Here is a 19,117-nt window from a genome sequence, read left to right on the forward strand (position 1 = left end):
CACACAGGCTTTTATTCCACCTCCTCCTTTCTTTCTTTGTTCCCATGCTGGCAAAAAAAATTAGTCAGAAAATGGCAATTCTTCTGCTAACAAGGCCCCACCAGCACCTTTTTTAACGAAGAGAGTTATTTAAAATTTCAATTTCAACCTCAGCACTATCCTCTACTTGAGGAGATTCAAGGCCTCTTGCAAGGATTCTCAGTGCGTCATCATGCTCATCAGGAAAAAAGCATATGTGTTTTTGTGGAAAATCTGCTGATGTATTTATAATTCTTTAAACAAAAAGGCAGCCAACATATTGTAAAATGAGAGTTGTTTTTTTTTTTTTTAAAATAGGCACTGGCAATCAATGCAGCCCCAGTCAGAAATACAAACCCAAAGCTTTTTCAGGCAGAAACTGATCCTCCCCCCAAGTCTGCGTTGCGGTTAGCAAAATGACGTTTAGCCCATAACTAGAGTGCATAGGCATGACTGGAATACAAATAATAAATAATATTTTAAAAACTGTTCATACAGTAAAAAAAGCCAATTTCAAAACATAAAAACTGTTTGAAGCAAAAGTTTCATTTTTCCGCCTCCTAAAGTTGTTCCAAACCAAATATATAAAAATAAAGGTTCGGAGGAAATCTGTTTTCAAGGGTAATTTCACTGAAATCAATATTAAATCTCAAAACATTTAATGGAAATAACATCTTCAGTGACAGAACTGTTTTGACTGCACTTTTCAATCCAGCCATGCCAGTCTGCCATTTTTATTTATCTGCCTCATAATTTATCTTTGCCATCCTGAAACTAATCTTGCTGGGATTCAAAAGGGATCCAAAAACTGGAATAGGTTAGAACTTCTCCCAATAACATCTTCTAAAAGGTGCCTCTGTGTCTTGGCGGTCTCATTTACCATGCCAGTATTTAACAGGCAGGAAGAAGGCTGAACAGACCTCTACAAAGACCACAAATTTCTTGCTTTTGCAGCCTTTGCTTTCCAGTGAAGAACCCGTTTCCACCAACAGTTACATCAGCTACACAGGCTCACAAAGTACTTGTCCAATTTCCTAGAGTTTTGGCCCAAGCATGCATTTTATCTGTTCTCCTTACCCCACCCAGACATACTCACTGTCAAGAGAGTTCAGGTGATTGATTACAGCCTGCCTGAATTCGAAGTAGTCAAATTAGACATTAATGTTGTGCTTAATGCGCTCACACAAACAAGGTCATTGGCTGCATCAAGACTAATAGGAGATGACACACACTGGGACTGCATGGCCCAGGGGACTGGTAACAGGATGAAAAGTCTTCAGTTTATAGCCACTATTTCAAAATCAAGCCTGATCCTGCAGACACCCTATCCCTGTAAGGGCTGCTCAGCAACCCGTCTGAGATACGCTCACAGCACAAACCCAGGGCAAGCGCACTCGGTCCTCCATGACCTCAGGACAGAGGGACTGCTATCGTCTCGACTGCAGCCAAATTTTGATCACTGTCAAGATTAACTACCCTCCGTCCTTGCTCCCAAACGTTGCTCCAAATTACATGCGTCCTCCCTCTAGAGGTGAGCTAACAAAATCAATAAGCAGTACTGAATTTAGGAGGTGGCGTAAAATACCAGGGAAGAAATATAAAGAGTCCTAGGAAGTCAATAGTGCCATCAGAAAGGTGAAACCACGTTCATCTTGGAAAAATAACAACTAATTCATCTGCAGGGAAGTAACACAGAACCATGATACTCCGCAAGAAAAAGAAAGTTGGAAAAGTGAAAGGCATTGGGTTCCTCTAGCAGGAACCTGTAGCTCTGCTTGGAAAGCTAGAGCCCAGCAGGGCGAAATACCCATTACCAGCCCACCTGAGGGCATGGGGATGGAGAGAAGACGGCTGAAGCAAAGTAAAACACAATTTTCTACGGATAAGAGAAGACGCTACAAATGATAACATGAAATATTCAGAATCATTTCCAAGACCATCTCAAGGATGTGAGGTTATGTCTCCTGGCTGCCACCAAGTCCCTAGCTAAGTGCTTTTCATTGCCTAACCTTTAAAACAGAATTGTTTTATTTATAATAACAGCAAGTTCCTATTGAGAAGCTCCAGCAACAACTGTGTCTGGTTGTAATTTTATACCTGTTTTCCATGGCAGAACCCCCTGGCTCTCAGGAAACCATGGGGTATTAACTGTAACCCAGAGAAACAGGCAGATCCAGGACACGTCTTCTGCTGCGGTGGATGGGCAACTGCTCTGAACTGCTGCTCTCTTCACTTCCAAACCCCAAACACCCAGAAACTCTTGCTTTTAGGGTATGATTTTAATAATGAATACTGGAGATAAAAGGCTGAAAAAACAAGCTCTGTCCTGAGAAGGTGTGAATAATCCCACCTGTGGCTGTCCCGGGCGCGCTCTCCCGCACCCTGCCTTTGAGCACTAAAATGAGAAACCTAAATGACCTGCTCGTGTTGTTGCATGACATGGCGCAAGACTTTGTCTTCCTTGAGCCAAGAGGTAAAAAAACCCAGGGCTTGAAATTGCAAAGAATTAAAACTTGATATCAGCCAAGACGGCGACTGGATCTCAGAGGCCTGTTTCCCTCTGAATTTCTCCTTGCTGCCGTGACGTGCTCACACTGAAAATTTTCCCTTGAGCAACTGCCTGACTAAAATACAGCACACCCTTACCATAAAGCCCTTTGTTAAAACATCTTTGCCATAAAGCTGCAAAACCTTGGCTCCCAAGTACATTAAATCCTTATAAACCTGCCTTCATTTTAACCATGCAGTATTTCAAGACACAAAGCGCTTCTTCCGAGAGATAGCACTTTAATGAGGAAAGGGGTAAAATATATAAACCAAACCTCATTATAGCATAATTTCTAGGAGACAAGCATGCTGTTATAAAAAGAAGCCATGGCAATTGCATTTCACATGGCTTGAAGATTTAATACTTTTAAAGAGCCACTGCTACTTTCAGCCGTTGGTGTTGTTTTGTTTTGAACATAACAGAAAGCAACCAGAATTATAGGTCCACTGTCAGCTATATATTTTATATTCCGTAAATTGTTGCAAATGGTGGATTCAACTCTACTGCTGCTCACAAAATGTAATGTGGATTGAACAGTAAGGGACTGACTACAAGTTACTGTGTGTACTTTTACCTTTAAACCCCTGCATTCTTAAAGGTTGTTGCTTTAAACGTGATGATGTAGCATGGACATGGTAAATTACCCAAACCAGATCCAATTCGTACTGGACTGAAAGTGCTTATAATGATACAGCTTGTTCATATGTTAACAGCAAAGTCAAAGAAACCCACCAAAAACCATACTACAAGAAGAATCTAGGGTACTGACAGACAAATGAAAGTGATGGATATAATGCCATTTAATACCACCTGTCAGAGAAGCCAGGGTAACTGGCACATCGAAGAGGCTGCAATTGGTTTCCAAAAATGAGACTACTCAATTTTTTTAAAACCTGAAACTCAGTTGCTTTCTACAAAATGTCAGATGGAACGAATGCCCCCAGCCAACTAGAAAAATGTTACTGGAAAAAACTGTTCTCCCAAAGAACAAACTATCTATCTATCAAAGAAGCATCCTGAATTACATTGGTCTGGAAGACTTTTAAACTTAATCTAATAAAAAAGCCATTATTGATTACAGTTCTTCCACATTAGTCTTCCAGTTGTAACTTCTGAAATGAAAGCTTAGCAATGATTAGGTATTTACTACAATCAGTAAAGAAAAATAGTGAAAAAAGATGAGTGTAAAGGTCACCAGAGACAACATAATTCTTTTTTTTTTTTTTTTTTAGAGGAGGGAAACAAAGCAAACAAAAAAAACCCCAACCCCCCCAAATAACCCCACCCCAAACCCAACAACAGCAGGGGGAATGCACTTCACAGCAGCTTTGACTTGAAGCACATATAACACTGATTGATGGATACTGAAAGTGAAGACACCAGTGGAAAATTAAACCCAACCAAGCGCCAAAATTGCGACAGGTCTTTTGTGTTTCTTGGTACTACTTTAGAAAATTATGCAAGAAGAGTCAGAATTTCAGAAAATGATCATTTTAGCTACTGTGGGTCAACAGCAGGGTAAAAAGCTGACATGTAACTGATGCCTATAACTGGTTAGGATAAGCATTTCCCCTTTTCTCTTTGCTGTAGCTCATAATCAATGAAATCCTGGACTGAAGGGTGCTTGTACTCCCTGATTACCAGCAGGTTCAACACTCACTACGTGGCTATGGCGGTGGAGTAGCACTTCTGATTGCAGTTCTCAGAGAGGACATCTGAAGAGAACATAATACACCAACCCTTTTTCTAAATACAAAATCAATAACCTCGCCTTTGGGTCCTGTTTCTGAGATACTTTTACAATTGTGATTTCTACTGATGTGACTCTTCTTTCCATGCTTACAGTAAAAGGATAACAGGTTCCTCCCTCACCATCATCACTCCCTTGTAAGTCACAAGAGACTGTTCCAGCTCTTATCAACTTTGCCACGGGAGAAGACAGCGGGCTGGACAAGTCTGAGTCAGCATGTCAGCACACAGATTATCACTGGATGTCTGGCATTAAGGTAACTCGGCCTAGCACGTGCCTTCCCCTAACTCACCTATTACTTTAACATTTTTCTGCTTGGCTGTGCGACTAAACCTCAAGGAAGAAGATAACTGCAAGCAAGTGCACGTGCTGCTTTTTGTTTTACAACCTTCCCACTTCCTCCCTTAATAATAGAGGGCTTGGGGTGCTAGAAACGAGGAGCCTTATCACAAATGTGTAATGAGACCCTGAGCTAACAGGGTAGCTGACATGGAACTGTTAACAGTGAATTGGCTTGGAGACAGTGGGGGGGGGAAAAAAAAAAGAAAAAAAGGGAGACACAGAGAGTGAGAGAGACAGAGACAGCAACCAATTCAGCTGCAAGAAATCAAGCTAAATCAGTCCCAAGTGCCCATGTTGGAGAGACTTGATCTCATACCTTGCTTGTTATCAAGGCACTCCTGATACGAGTCAGCTCCAGTTCCGTTGCGGTCTACAGACAAAACAAAAAGTTTCATTCATATCAAACATAAATATTAGAAACTTCTCAAATGGCAGCCTTGCTGGAGCAACACGTTACGTGCAAATAGCGCTAGTTCTTTAGGAGGCCACGCTGGTTGGTTGACATAAACTGCGACTTGTTAGGAACAAGCTGCAATAAACTGACACCAACCCGCTATCAGAAATTTATCTTTGTGCTGTGCTTCCCCCCCAGCCCTGCCCGTCTGTCTCCACGCTGGTGAGGGCACAGGGGAGGGGATTACAGCTGCAGCTGCTCTGAGTAAGTTCCTTAAGCACATGGAAGATGGAATACTTGGAGTTAAATCTATCATTACACTGTCCACTGCAGGCCCTATGAAACCACTGGTTTAAACCAGCAGATCCTGAACTATGGTCTGGAATAGACTTCTCTGTAGCTTGTGGTGCTCCACTCCCTTTTGGTTTTGGGCTGCTACGTTGTATTAAAGACAACTGAAAATACAAGAACATACTTTCCAAACATTACTCTTCCATGGAAGCAATGTTACTGTAGTTACCACGAGGGTTATCTGATCCAGCAGCAGGAGAGGAGTTGGTCTGTGCCACGAAAACGGGGGAGAAGCTGAGACTCCTGTACTCATGTGTGCTCCACACAAGGAAGAAACCAGGCAGCTCCCAAACACAGTGTGGTCACACGAGTGGCATTTCACAGCCAGGATGGATATCACCTAGCAAAACCCTTCATCTGCATTAGAGGTTCAACTAGATCTCATCGGCCGTGTATAAAAATGGGTTAAACTGTAGGTTTGCAGAATCAGGTTACAACATGGCTTAGACCTCAAAAGCAAACCAAAGAATGTTCCAGCGTGGCTTCTCCTCCTGCTTTACAATCCAGTTCAACCACAAAAAAAAGTCTGGACGGTCCTTGAGAAAAAATATTAAATACATCTGTAAATCCTGGATTAACTAATGCTCTTTCAGCAGCTTACACGCACCTTACACATCATGCTAAGTGTGAGGAATAACACAGCCAAGCCCACGTGACAGGTGCGTGCACACACTAAGGGTCCTCAAAAAGGGAATGTTTTGTACATCGCACATGTAAGAACGCACATGGTGCTGCCCTCAGTCCTGCTGTATAACTACCAAACCTCTCGATCAGGTCACCCATGGCACAGTACTCCTACCATACCAACTCCAGCCGCACTGGAGACAGCTCCTCTACTAGAATAGCTGTATCCATACGGTGATCACAACTACTAAAAAAGCCATCACTGTGGGAGTTGGGAGTTAGCACCCCATTAGGCTGAACTGGGCAGACAAGCTAGCCACTCCAGTTTCAGTCTCACCATCAAGAGAACCAGCACAACAGCAATGGGTTAATTTCTTTCTAAAGATGCTCTTCAGGGCCAAGAGATTAGAAATATCGTTCACAACATAAGAGAGACACTACCAAGAACACCTCCCGCTCAAGCACCTGCAAACACCTCTACTTCTGCACCTCCAAAAGTCGACCGGCCCCTGAATATGATGGCTCTCCGGCATGTCTCATGTGTGGCAAATGCACTCCCACACCAACTGCCCTTCCATCTCTGCTCAGCCAACAACTGGTGATGGCTCCTTGAACGTATGAAGAGATCCAGATCAAAGTTAAAAGGCTTCACATTCAGCAAGAGTATTTAATGCACAAAGAAGCAAAAATTAAAGTTGCCCCACCGTTTGTGTTGTGTAAATCCCAGATAATAGATCTTCTCCCTAATCCTAATGAGGCCTTCCTATTAAAATCTTTATTAGCTTTCAGCTCTGCAGATTGCCCAAAGGCTCATCAGTTTCCCTATCTCTCAGTACCAAGATCTGCTTTAACTTTTACAAATAGCTCCAAGATATTTCTCAGCTTATCAGCATTGCCAAGCAGCCTGTCTTATCATTACTATTGCAGATAAAATAAATGAGCTCAGGATGATATGAATAATGGCATTTTCTGTAGGCTGGTTTCCCATTACATTTTCAACAGATTGTAGATTTAAACTTCAGCACAAAAGAAAAAAATTAAAAAGAAGCAGAGGGGGAAAGGCGGGTTTTTTTTTCCCCATTTACCTTCACTGTCTTAGAGCGTGGGATAAATTTTTAAGCTCACCTGATACGAGCTAGTAATTAATTTTGAAAGGGAGCAGAAACACCTCAGCTCTGCTTTCTCTGAAGACCAAAAGTACAGTTACTTCTGGGATGTTTTTTCAGCTGCAAGGGCTAAATTGCACTCTGCCTAATGAAGCCATCTTCATTAGTTTGCTCCTTTCCCTAGCAGACTAGGAATACCAGTCAGATTGGGAATTGAAATCATGAAAAGCAACAGAACTGCATTTGAATTAAAAGACTAGGCTACAAAGGTCTCCGACGTCTGCTCCGGGCTGATTAGCACGAGGCGTGTGTGGCACCGTTGCGGCACAGAGCGAATTTTACAGCGATAAAGGCAAAGCGTTCGCGGGAGACAAGGAAGCGGAAAGACTAACACGTCTCTCCCTTTTCGTGACAGCGAGCAGGGAGGTCATGTTCTGGCAACCATTTTCTGCCTGGTCCCTGCAGCAATCACTACAGGGTTAAACGCTTTTCCACTCCCCAAATTCCTAGCCCTGTCACTGTATCAAGGTTATCTATTATTGGCAGTGACAGGTGAAAATTAATCTCCTAATTATTTCTTGCTGCGTAATCTGCACTGAAGAAGTAACATAAAAGGATTACAGTGCACCCTCTACGGAAAGCTTTGCTAGAGAGCCAATCATCCAGGGAGATAGAAGGTATGTGGCAAAGAGGTATTTATGAAGGATTTCCAACCATTTTGAAGGCAGACTACACTATAACTTTATAACCTACAGCTTTGGAGTAAGGCTCTACTTGCAGGTATCTTAATAGCCTAAACGCTTTTTATTGTTGATTATTCCATGGAAAAAAACCCCAAGATTTATACCCATTATGTCCCTGATTCTCCTTTGGTATAGCAGTTACTGCAGAAAGAGCATCCACGTACAGATGTTTTTTACCCCCCACAGAAACGTTACGGCAAACAGTGTACCCAGCTTGCTTTAACTCAGCCTTAAAAATCCTGTAGCTACCTTCTTCCATAGCAATTTCACTGTAATGCTTTTTCCACAAGAACACAAGCTAGGCTGAGTACTTTCAAAATTAAAAATATATTTTTAAAAATCTCATTTTGTAAGCAAGCTAGAAATATCTTTGGTAACAACATAAACAGTCACCTTGAAATGCTGTCGTCATGTAAACTCTAACTCTTCTCCTACCACCCACCAGAAAGTAAGGTTTTTATTTTTATAGCATTAAAGAATACGCATTTTATTTATCTTTAACCCTTTCAATGCAGCCATATAAGGTACAAATGGATGTTTTGGAGAACCTATTTTTCTATCTCTATGTCAACAGCACCATCCTAGTTGAAGTTTACAAGAACCAGTGATCACAAGTTGCCGTTCTTATCATTTAAAATGACATTAGCTACCTTGAGAGATGCTCTCATGCTAAACCGTGCCTGTCAGACGGTTAATGCAGGGGTCACCATCTGTAGAACTCTGGCAGGGCAATGGGACAGGGCAGCGAGGAAGATTACCACCCCAGTGTCACCATCTGCAATCAAGTCCTTCCACCAGTATCAGTCACATATATTTCCAGTTTCCTTGATGGTGACCTTTTCTACAGGGTGCAGAAACGTCACTGATTCCTTTATGCAAACTCTCAGCGCTTAAATCCAGCACCATTCTGCACCTTTTTGGAAAGCCAAGCCCTGCCTCAAACTTTGAAAGCAACACCCTGGTCAGCAGCGAGCGGCCACCACTCTGGTTTGCATTTCCAACGATCAGGATCTCGCAACTCAGTCAACGCTAGGTGAGTCTGAACAGATAACCGACACTAAACCGAGACACAGAATAAAATCATCAAGGCGACACTAAAATCGTGACTGTCCTACGAAACCCAGCCCCACCTCACAACTGCAATGTGTGCCGGCAGCCACAAGGTGGCACACAAAATACTACAAAATATTATCAATGAAACGCTGAAATCGGGGCCTGGACTTCAAAACAGCCATTGCACCTTTAACTTCCTAAAAATAGTGATAGCTGTGCAAACCTGCCTCGATTACCAGAGCCACCATCAGGGGTCACTGCTCCACCTCGGCTGCTGGAATCTGCGTAAAGGCGATTCTCGGAGGAATCCGCAAAGCTGGAACAGATTTGGAACTCAAGGGACAAAAGCTGGGCAAGCCATTTGAAAAATTACTAGAATCACCAGCACTCAGGTTTTAAATGAGCAACTCAAATTAGGCAAATTCCCCAGCAGTGACAGAGGTGTTAAGATTGCTCACCTTTTTCCTCTGTTGGTTTTAACACCTCTGAGCCCGTGCGCGGGCAGGCACTGCCGGCCAGCTCGGCGTTCGGTTCCTGGAGGCTAACCGCTCGCTCTGGACTCCAGCATGAAAAATGTGGAGGGGCAGGTGTGTGGAAATGAATTATTTTCCTGTTTAAGGCAACTGCTACTAAAAATGTACGGCTGTATTTAAGTCATTTTTAACGAGCGCTTTCTTCTCCATCTGAAAGTCAGCTCCTAGGCAATCCTTAGGATATTACAAGCACTCTGAAAACGTGTATCCAGCTACCAAGTTTTATTGAATCCACAACACCACGCATTTCTATATATTTCATTTTCACCACCATGAGGATAAGGTCATTCGTGTTTACACCATTAACCCTAGAGATTTTCTCTTCCTTAGGACCTATTTTCAATAGATAAACAGAAATAATTTAATGAAGCCTAGAACAGAACATAAGCCCTTAATAGTTTACCCTTGGTATCAAATATGTAAGGAAATTATTCACTAGCATCTCTTATTTTGTGGACGTTTTAATCTTATGGTTACCTAATCTCTCACATAGTAGTTATGAGAACAAAAGAAATGTGTATAGAGGCAATGCACCCACCTACTAACATGTCAGTACTACTTTTAACAAGCCTATTTTTCAGTAATATGTTTTGCTTATGGAAATCTGAAGAACAAATTCCTATCCATAGGCATTTTCCCCAAATGCTCCATCACCAACCTCATTATGCGATACAGAAATTCTCCCAAGGGATATTATGTAATGGCAATCCCTCCTTCCTCTCCCCAAGGAGTATATTTCTCATTACATCTCCTAGTAATTGATCAGTCTAGGAAATAATTTCTGGTAAAACCATATGTTTCTTTACCTAATTCAGAATTTCCATCTTTATTCAGAAGGATAAAAGACTGCAAGAAACCCTAAAATTTCCATTCTGATGCAGCATGCCAGTCTTTGCTCAAACATGCTATTAAGCGAAGAGCAACACATTCTTGTACCTGCCTGACTTCACATCTTGTAAATTCATAAAGTCATTAAAATTAACCAGCTTACATTTCCTATTCCAATGATACAAATAATTTTACTTGACTGAATCTTCTGTAATGCCTTTAAAAAGACTGCTTCATATTCGGATATATCCAGACACCACAATCCCTAGCTCTTATGGGTCACTCGACACAAGGATGCTGGGAGTCAAGGGAAAAAAAAAAGAAAGAAAAGATTTGAGGCAGAAAATGACATACACATCTGTGCTTTCCAAAAATGCCGTACAGCACAGACCGGCTCACTGAAGAATGCAGCCCTTTTCATTGCCACTTTTGTCAACATATCACCATTAAACATCTTAACAGTTTTTAGTTTAAAAAGCAATGGCAGCAAACACCAACATTTGCACCCCTTACTGAAAGTTAACACTTCAAATTGCAACATTCTTGCAAAATCAGAGCAAAATAAATACCAACTACTACTAAATGTCAGCAGTTTATCACTGGAATCCGAAGCATACTCTAATCCCCTTTTTAACTTAAAAATACCAGAGCTACTCGTGACACTGCTATTCGATTTAGCCAGCCCAGGCCACAAGGTCCAAGAGATGACTGCATGTCCCGATAGAGTAACACCGGGATATATTTTGCTCCTTCGTTTGTTGATGAGAACAGACTGCCCTTCTCTGATAAACAAGGCTTAAGGTTTCACTCAGAATAACCCACCTTCCAAGTAAAATAAAATAAAGTTAAAAAATCACTCTGTACTAGCGAAAACTTGGTATCCAACTAAATAAGATACTGCCTTCCTTGTTTTATAGCATTAATCTCCTCTGGAAAAGAAAATCGGGCAGCCCAAGCTAGTGCCTTTTGGCTTTAGCACAGGGCAGTTTTAGGGAACTGTTGTCAGCAAAGAAGAAAATTCTTGAAGAGAGCGTTGTAAGTCTGCCACTTGTAGGAAGTTAATGCTGTGTGTATAAATCAAGCAGCTCGCCCTTGTAAGTCTGTATGTGGGGAAAATCGGATTTATACATAAACATAAACCTCTGAAGTAAATTCTGATCAGGGATGACCAGAGATTTAACTCTCTAGAGAGAAGAATGGAAAGACCCTATTTTCCTGTAATACCTTAGCAGCCTTTTCCAGTTGAGCGAGGCTTTATTTCAAGAATTGATAACGAAGTAAATAATTCCAGTTTCTGCGGCACAAGGGAGACCAGTTAAGGACGATCTCCAAGACCCAAAGCAATCATTCAGAACAGTAACTTACATAACAAGAAATTATCTTTGTTACAAAATTAGGTTAAAAGGACCTCAGATACTGTAATGTTACAAAAAATCAGGACATGCCTTGAGAAGATTAGCTAGCAAGCAGCCTCCTGAGATAAATGCGCAACTTCAAGAAGATTTTACAAGCCTAAAAAACAGTTTAAATTCCAGAGAGATGTACAAGCCTTTGCCATTTAAAAAGATCCCTCTTTCCTTCCCTCTGCCCTCGCCTTATCCCTGAGCTCTTTTTCCAAACCATCTTTAGTTAACCAGTGACCTGGAAATCTTACTTCGCCCTCCCCCCCCTTTCAAATTTGTCACTTTTAAACACACAGGGTTTAATTTCTTAATTGGATTAAATTTTTCTTTCAAGCTAAGCAGAGGGGGCACAGAAGCAGACGCAGGGACAAGAACAACGCCTGGGCAGCCCACCCGCGCCCCGTGTTTCAGCGTGGCCAGCACAGGCTGCCAGGTTCAGGGAGGTGGCCTGGGTATTTCTCAAGCCAAAAGACACACGGAAAAAAAAAAAATCCACGAAGACCATTTTAAAACTTGTTATTCTTTGTGACTAGAGGGGCTCTGGCCTGCACCGAAGGGGTTAACCGTCGGCTACAGATTCTCAAGTTTGTTACCGTTTTTAATAGCCAGCAATCCCAGACAAATACCGTCCTCATCCGGCAGCCCGCTACAACACCCAGCCTGCCAAGAAAACACCCCGAAAGAGCCAATTCGCGATCTTCTGCTGAAGGGGACCATTGACGCGCCGACAAAGCCGGTCTGCCGACGGCTGCCGGGTCGCGCCGCCACGGTCACCCGTGGGTGGGAGCAGCTCGGGTCCGCCCGGGCTCATCAGCGCAGCCCCCCCGGCTCGGGTTCTGCGAGGGGAGGTGTCGCCCCGGCCCCGCTCCCTGCGGCCCGATGAAGGCAGCGATTCAATCCCCCCCTCCTGGAAGTGGGGGCGAGGGGGTGGGAAGAGGGATGCGGTCGCACTGGAGGAATGTGCGAAATGGGGTGAAAAAAGGCAGCTCGGGAGCACATCGCATCCCGGCAGCTCCTCGCTCCTACGTGTCTTTTTTTTGTTATTTTATTTAAACACGCCCAGTCTCCCCCCCCAAAACCCCTTCTCCATAAATCCGTACGGAGAGGTCCTCGGCTTGCCCGCGGGGATGAGTAACGACCGGTTTCTGCCTCTCCGCGCTTCGCTCCGCCGCATCTCAACACCCACGCGGAGCAAGGGACGCGAACCACCCCCCGAAGAGAAAACGGGGCTGGGAGGGGGGGCCGGCGAGCAAACGGCGCGGCCGGAAAAATCAAACCACCTCGTCGACTGCACCGAAAGAGACACACACACACACAAAAAAAAAAAAAAAGAAAAAGAAACACACAAAAAAACCGCACGCACACAACCATCGCACCGGGCGGAAAACACGGCGACTTCCTTCTCCCGTCTGACCGCAACGCCGCCGAACCCCGCGGCTCCCGCAGCCCACCTGAAAAACACTTCCCCGTCGAAGAACGGGGGTCGGAGAGGGGAAGCGCAGCCCCCGCGGGGGGTGGGGGGTCCCCGGCCCGGAGGGCGCCCACCGCCCCGCCGCTACTTACCCCGCGGCGCGCAGACCATGGCGAGCCGCGCCGGCGAGCCGGGCCCCCGCGGGATAATCCACAAGGCGAGGCCGGGCGGCCCCCGCGGGCGCGGCGCGGCGCGGAGCCGCTCGGGGCCCCCCCGCAGCGGCACAACGCGGCGCCCGGCCCGGAGGTGCCCCGGGGGTCCCGCCGGCCCCCGCCGCGGCGCCTCCGCCTCCTCCCGCCGCAGTCCTCCGCCGCTCGCTCCTTCTCCTTCGCTCTTTCGGGGGGTGCAGGCAGCGCGGCTCTTTTCCTTCCTTTTTTCTCCCTTTTTCCCCCTTGTTTGGGGTTTTTTTTTTTCCTCCCCCCCGGCCGAACCCGGGGCTCAAAGTTTGCGCCCCTCCGCCTCGCCCCGGCGGGCTGCGCCCCCGCCGCCCGCTCAGCCCCGGAGCCGCCGCGCAGACGGCGCTACGGGTCCATCACCCGCGGGGCCGCGGCGGGGCGAAAAGCACGCGAGGGGGCGAAAAGCCCGCAGACGCACCAAAAAAAAGGCAAAAAAGCAGCAAAAAAAAGCGACGCAGGCGGTCCGGCCGGCATCCGAGAGGGAGAGGAGGGGGAACGATCAGCCCCGCAGGCAGCCCCAGCCCGGCCCCATCTAGGGGCTTCCCCCGGCGGCGGCTTTCTTTCTTTCTTTCTTTTTGTGATTCACGCCTCGGTAGCCATTATTCCCAAACATGGACGAGGAGGAACCGCGCCGAAGCCCGCTCCGCTCCGCGGCGGCGGTGCCGCTCCTCGGGCGCTCCGCGGCGCGACTGCTCCGCGCGGCCGCGGCGAGCGCCTCCCGCCCCGCGCCCGCCCGCCGCCAGGCGAGACCAATCCAGCCACGAGACGCGGATCCCCGCCGCCCCGCGCGGCGCGGCTCGGCTCGGCGCGGCTCGCGCGCGCCCGCCTGTCCCGCCCCGCCCCGCCGCGGGGCACGCGCGGGACCGGCCGGCGGGGCAGCGGGCGCGGGGCGCGCGCCCTGGGTGCGCGCGTGCACGCGGTCCCGCAGCAGGGGCGAGGCGGTGCGCGCGCTGTGGGCGTGTGCGTGTGTGCGCGCGTGTGTGCGCGTGTGTGTGCGCGCGTGGTCCGTGCGTGCACAGCCCGTGTCCCTGTGCATTGTCTGGGTGTGCACAGTGCGCGCAGGTGTGCACGAGCTGTGCGTACGCGGCCCAAATCCAGGCGCACGGGGTGCGTTTGTGCGTGGCCCGTGTGTCCGCGGTGCGCGCAGGTGTGCAGGACCCGTGTGCGCAGTCTGTGTGTGTGCGGGCACCGCCTGTAGGTGCACAGCGCGTGGTGCGTCTGCAGCTTCGTGCAGTCCGTGCGTGAGCCGCCTCTGTGCAAACGGCCTGCGTGTGCACGGCGTCTACGTGTGCGCACAGTCTGAGCTGATGTGTGTGGCCCGGGTGTACGCGCAGTGTGCATACATGGTGCGTGCAGTTTGCGTGTGTGTGTATGCGGTCTGCGTGCGTGCACACAGCGGGTGTCTGGGTGCTCAGTGGCGGTGTGTGCACGGTGCGTGTGTGCACGGTGTGTGTGTGGTCTCTGCACGCACGGTCTGTGTGCACAGTCTGTGCGCGCGCACACATGGCCGGAGAGTGCATGGAGCGCGTGTTAACGCTCTCTGCACGCACGGGCGTGTGTGCGTGTGCACGCATGGCGTGCATGTGTGCGTGAGTGCGCACGCTTCCTTCCCCACCCCGTGCTTTTGATGGGCTGGGGTTGGACTCCTTTCCCTCTATTTTCCACCTTAGGTGCAGCCTTCTGTGTCCCTGAGATGCATTCGGACCCCCAGGGGATTTGAATCTGGGCGGAGGGAGAAAAGCAAAGGAAATGTTTAATCGTGATTAACCTTCACGTTGCAAAACAGTTGTTAGTAGGTATATTTAAAATATAATTACTATTGCAGTGATTCATAGGTGCTTTAATAAATGGTTAATCAATGGCCACAGGGGCCGACGATCCACGCTGCCTGACACGCCTGGTTAGTGCCTGCCGCAGCAAACATGATTCATAGGGACGGGGCGAGCCCCTGCCCTCCCTCTCCTCTCCCCTTGCTGCAGCGGGGCCGGCGCGCCCACGCGCAGCCTTCACGTGCGGCCCCCTCCCCAGCGCGCGGCCCCCTCCCCAGCCCGCAGCCCCCCGCGCCCTCGCCGAAACACCCCGTTCTGCACCTCTGCAGCACTCGGGGTGTCCGCACGCGGCCCCAGCGCTGTGCCTGCCTCTCGGGGAGGGGAACAGAACCACCTGAGCGCGGTTTTCAGCTGGCCTTGAGAAATTATCTGAAAATCTTCAGGGAGAAAGGCAGCAAACATCTGTATACTATTAAATCCATTAGATGTGTTCATTATTTTATATTGATTGGTATATCTCTACACAAAGTTAATATATTATGATTATTAGTATATTGTTAAATCATTAAATACGACAGCAGACACAATAAATAACTTCCAGGGGATCTCTGCTGACATTTAGAAATTGATGGGTATGTTTTTCCTTTTGCATCCTGGCTGACTGCAGGACTGCAGCGACGCTCTGGCTGCTCTGACTGATCTCCTTCCCCTGCTTTCCTTTGCAAGTAAAGGCAGCTGAAAGAGCCTGCTCCGCCATGCCCAAGTTTGCATTTTAAAAGATGAAGCTGAATTAATACAAGCCCCAAAGAAACCTGTTGGACGAGGATATTCAAACCACTTGCACGAAACGGGGAGCCACAAGAAGGATTTACACCGGAGGCCGTATCTTGGTGTTGCTCAGGGACAAGAACAGCCTCTTGCAACACCAACAGGATTTTCGTGTGAAAATGCAAGGATGGAGCTGCCCTTCCGCCAGCAGCGCTGCCACCTGCGTCCTGCAGGTACCCATCCCGGCGAGCTCTCCTGACGGTGGAGCACAGCAGCAAAAGCATCCCCAAACCCTCAGCCCAGACTTCAGGTCACGGGGGTTCGTGGATTTATGGCACAGCTCCTCATGAAACAGCAGATGTTGGAGAGCGCGCACATCTGTATCTTTACAGCAGGGGAGCTGGATGCCAATCAGGGTTAATTCGGGATAAATTTACAAGAGCGCACAGCATGACCCAAGGTACCTCTTTATTGGCCTACTACAGGCCTGCTAAATACATTGGCCGACTACTACACATTAAAGCCACATGAGCTTATATGTTCAAAATGAATTTTACAGGAAGACACAGGGATAGAAAAAGGAGGAGAGCCTGTGTCACAAACGACATCCAGATGTGAAAACACTGTAAATACAAACATCAAAAGGCTCACCCCTCCACATTTTGCAAAGACAACATTGGAGAAAGGTCTTGCTGCATTTAAACAAATATTCTCCGCAAGGAAGCCAAGGAGCCTGCTGTCCCCCACGGATCCGAGTGGGAATTAGCTATTCGTCAAGGCAAATGCGCAGCAAATATTATGCCATTCTCTAGACGGTCCAACCTTGGATCAGGGGCAATGAAACAGGATGGAAGGGGAGGTGTTTTCCTAAGAAGAGGAGAATTTTAAATCTAATAACTTAAATCTGAAAACTGCACTCCAGAAAGTATGTGATTATTTAGATAAAGTCTCCAGAGCTATGACATACTTCTTACCAGAATCGATATCATTCAGGGATGACTCTTAAGCCTTGCCAGTTGCATGAAATAACTAAATAAATAGGTGCCTTTTAAAGCCTTGGGTTTTGCTGCAGTGAAGATATAACTGGAGTGATATCCTAGAAAATCTGGGATATCTGGTAAACCACTCAGTAACTTTGTTTTAAGAAGATGTGGCAAATGAAAGGCCATTCCCCGGAAGGGCTCTGAAGAGCTCGAAATCTCCACTCGCATGGACGTACAGAGGAGGATGAACCAGCAGCGGAGTCACCGCGAGCAAAGGACGAGTGTTCCTGGGGCCAAGGACTCATCCCATCCATCACCTGTCACACTGACCCTTTCCCTTCTTACCTACCTCTGACTGCAGCCAGACACCATGGGGGACAAAGCTGGCTTGAAGCGGGCCAGAAGAAACCTAAAGTAGCACCAATGGCAGCAGAAACCACTTAACACCCTTCCAGAAAGGCAGGGGATTGATGGGCAAGTGGTGCACAGGGTGCAATCTCAGATATTTATTTAGTGGCCTCAGTTCAGCCCTCAAATGTGCAAACCAAGGTGACAACAGTTAATTGCTTGAACTCCCCTCTCGGAGCAGCGTGGCCAGGCATCGGGCTGGTGCAATAATGTGAAAGCGAAGCTTAGATGGGGTGTATTCTTGTTTTCTCATCTTTTCAAGATGCTATCTGACCACCAACATCTTACACGCAGCATGAGCAGACCACACGAGGGACTCCAGACCGAGATTGCGCTAATCTCTTGAAGGTGCTGGGATGGCAGGGTGTGGGGCAGCGTGAGTGCTCGCAGAGAGATGAGATGAGATGAGATAGGCTGTGGCTATCGTTTTTATTCCGGTCTGACTCAAGGCTGCAGGATCACAGCCATCCGCTCTACCAACGACATCTGTCCCAAGTGGAGAGCCCTCCCTCGAGACAGGACTCTCTCAGACTAGACGGGTGCTTGAAGAGAGCACAGAGGACTCTCCTCACACCCCGCGCCAGACCACACTTCTTATTTTGGAGCTAAAAGCTTCAAGCAGTTTGAGGCTGGCAGTGCTGACAATAGAAGGAGAAAGCACTTAACCATAGCGTTGCATAAAGATGTCATGAGGAAATCAGGATTTTACAGTAGAGAGAGTAGAAAAACACTCAGGAAGAGCTTGGATAAACTCAGGGCTAGATTCAACAAGAGACGCCAGCCGCCTCCTGCACTGCGTGCCCCCACCCGGGCTTCTGCTGGGAGGCAGCCGGAGAGAAGTTTTATTGAATCTTTTATTGAATCTGTCTCTAGGCTGGTAGCTGCGCTAGGTACCCTCACCAGAGCCTAAAAATAGAAATGAAGTGACACAGGAATTTGCTGTGAAACCGTTAAAATATGCTCTGATTTGCTTTAAAAGAAGGCGTGCGCTGGGAGAGGGAGCACGGCGGGGGACAGCGTGGCGCGCCAGGCTGCCTGCCGGGCACCTGAAGCTGCCGGTGCTGCTGCCGAGAGCCCCGGCGGGCCCCGGGTGCAGGCAGCGCGGGAGCTCGACTGCAGCTCCCCATCCCTGCGTTAGCTGGTGACGCACAGCTCCGCTCCTAGGCCTAACAACAAACGTGCTGCAAAACTATTTAGCCATTGGAGTATCACATTACATGCAAAATCTATAGCTGCTCGAGAGCTTAATTTTGACATACAATTTTCACTTGCTGAACAGAAAAGGGAGGGGAAGCCTGAAACTGTCTAAACAAAAGAATGTTTTTTTCCACTGCACTTTCAAATGTTCATAAACCGAACAGAATACAGTTAGAGACGGCCCTTCGCCTCGGGGCATCCAAGGCTATGGCTCCAATTAAAGAGAACAAGGATACAGGAGGTGGTACCTCCAGTCTGATTGCTCTCGCCTGGGGCAGCTAAGCCTCATGAATAAACACTGTTGACTCTAACTCTCAACAAAACAATTACACATTTGTTTTTAGAATACATTTTCTTAGCCTTTCCACTTGCAATTTTTGCTACTATAAACTAGCCAGGACAAGAATAAATACCTTTGTGATTCTCTAAACATCCTTGTAATTGCAGTACTTCACTCACGAATGTGTATTTCAACAGAAGAAAAGATCCCAAGTGATATGAAGAAATGTTTCTTTGAAGTAACCTTTCAGAATTAGATGCAAAATATTTACAGCTAATTATTATTACAAGAACTCCTGTACACACTGCCAGCTACAGGAGTGAAAACCTTAAGCACAAATCCAGTTATCTTTGAAGAACGCAAACGCAAGGA

At 47.1% G+C, this 19,117-nt stretch overlaps 1 protein-coding gene across 14 annotated transcripts in view; it reads right to left on the bottom strand.

Annotated features, from left to right (window-relative positions):
• The window catches only part of FBRSL1 (fibrosin like 1), a 552,901-nt gene that overhangs the window by 96,152 nt on the left and 437,632 nt on the right, over nucleotides 1-19,117 (bottom strand). For 13 of the 14 annotated variants that reach the window (XM_075168048.1, XM_075168057.1, XM_075168060.1 and 10 more), the window contains exon 6: nucleotides 4,975-5,028. The exons of the other annotated variant lie outside the window; for it this stretch is intronic. In XM_075168048.1, the coding sequence (XP_075024149.1) occupies nucleotides 4,975-5,028 (54 nt within the window). The remainder of the gene's footprint in view (nucleotides 1-4,974; nucleotides 5,029-19,117) is intronic. 14 annotated transcript variants of the gene reach the window in all.

This window comes from Calonectris borealis, chromosome 18 (assembly GCF_964195595.1).
Source record: "Calonectris borealis chromosome 18, bCalBor7.hap1.2, whole genome shotgun sequence".
Lineage (NCBI taxonomy): Eukaryota > Metazoa > Chordata > Aves > Procellariiformes > Procellariidae > Calonectris > Calonectris borealis.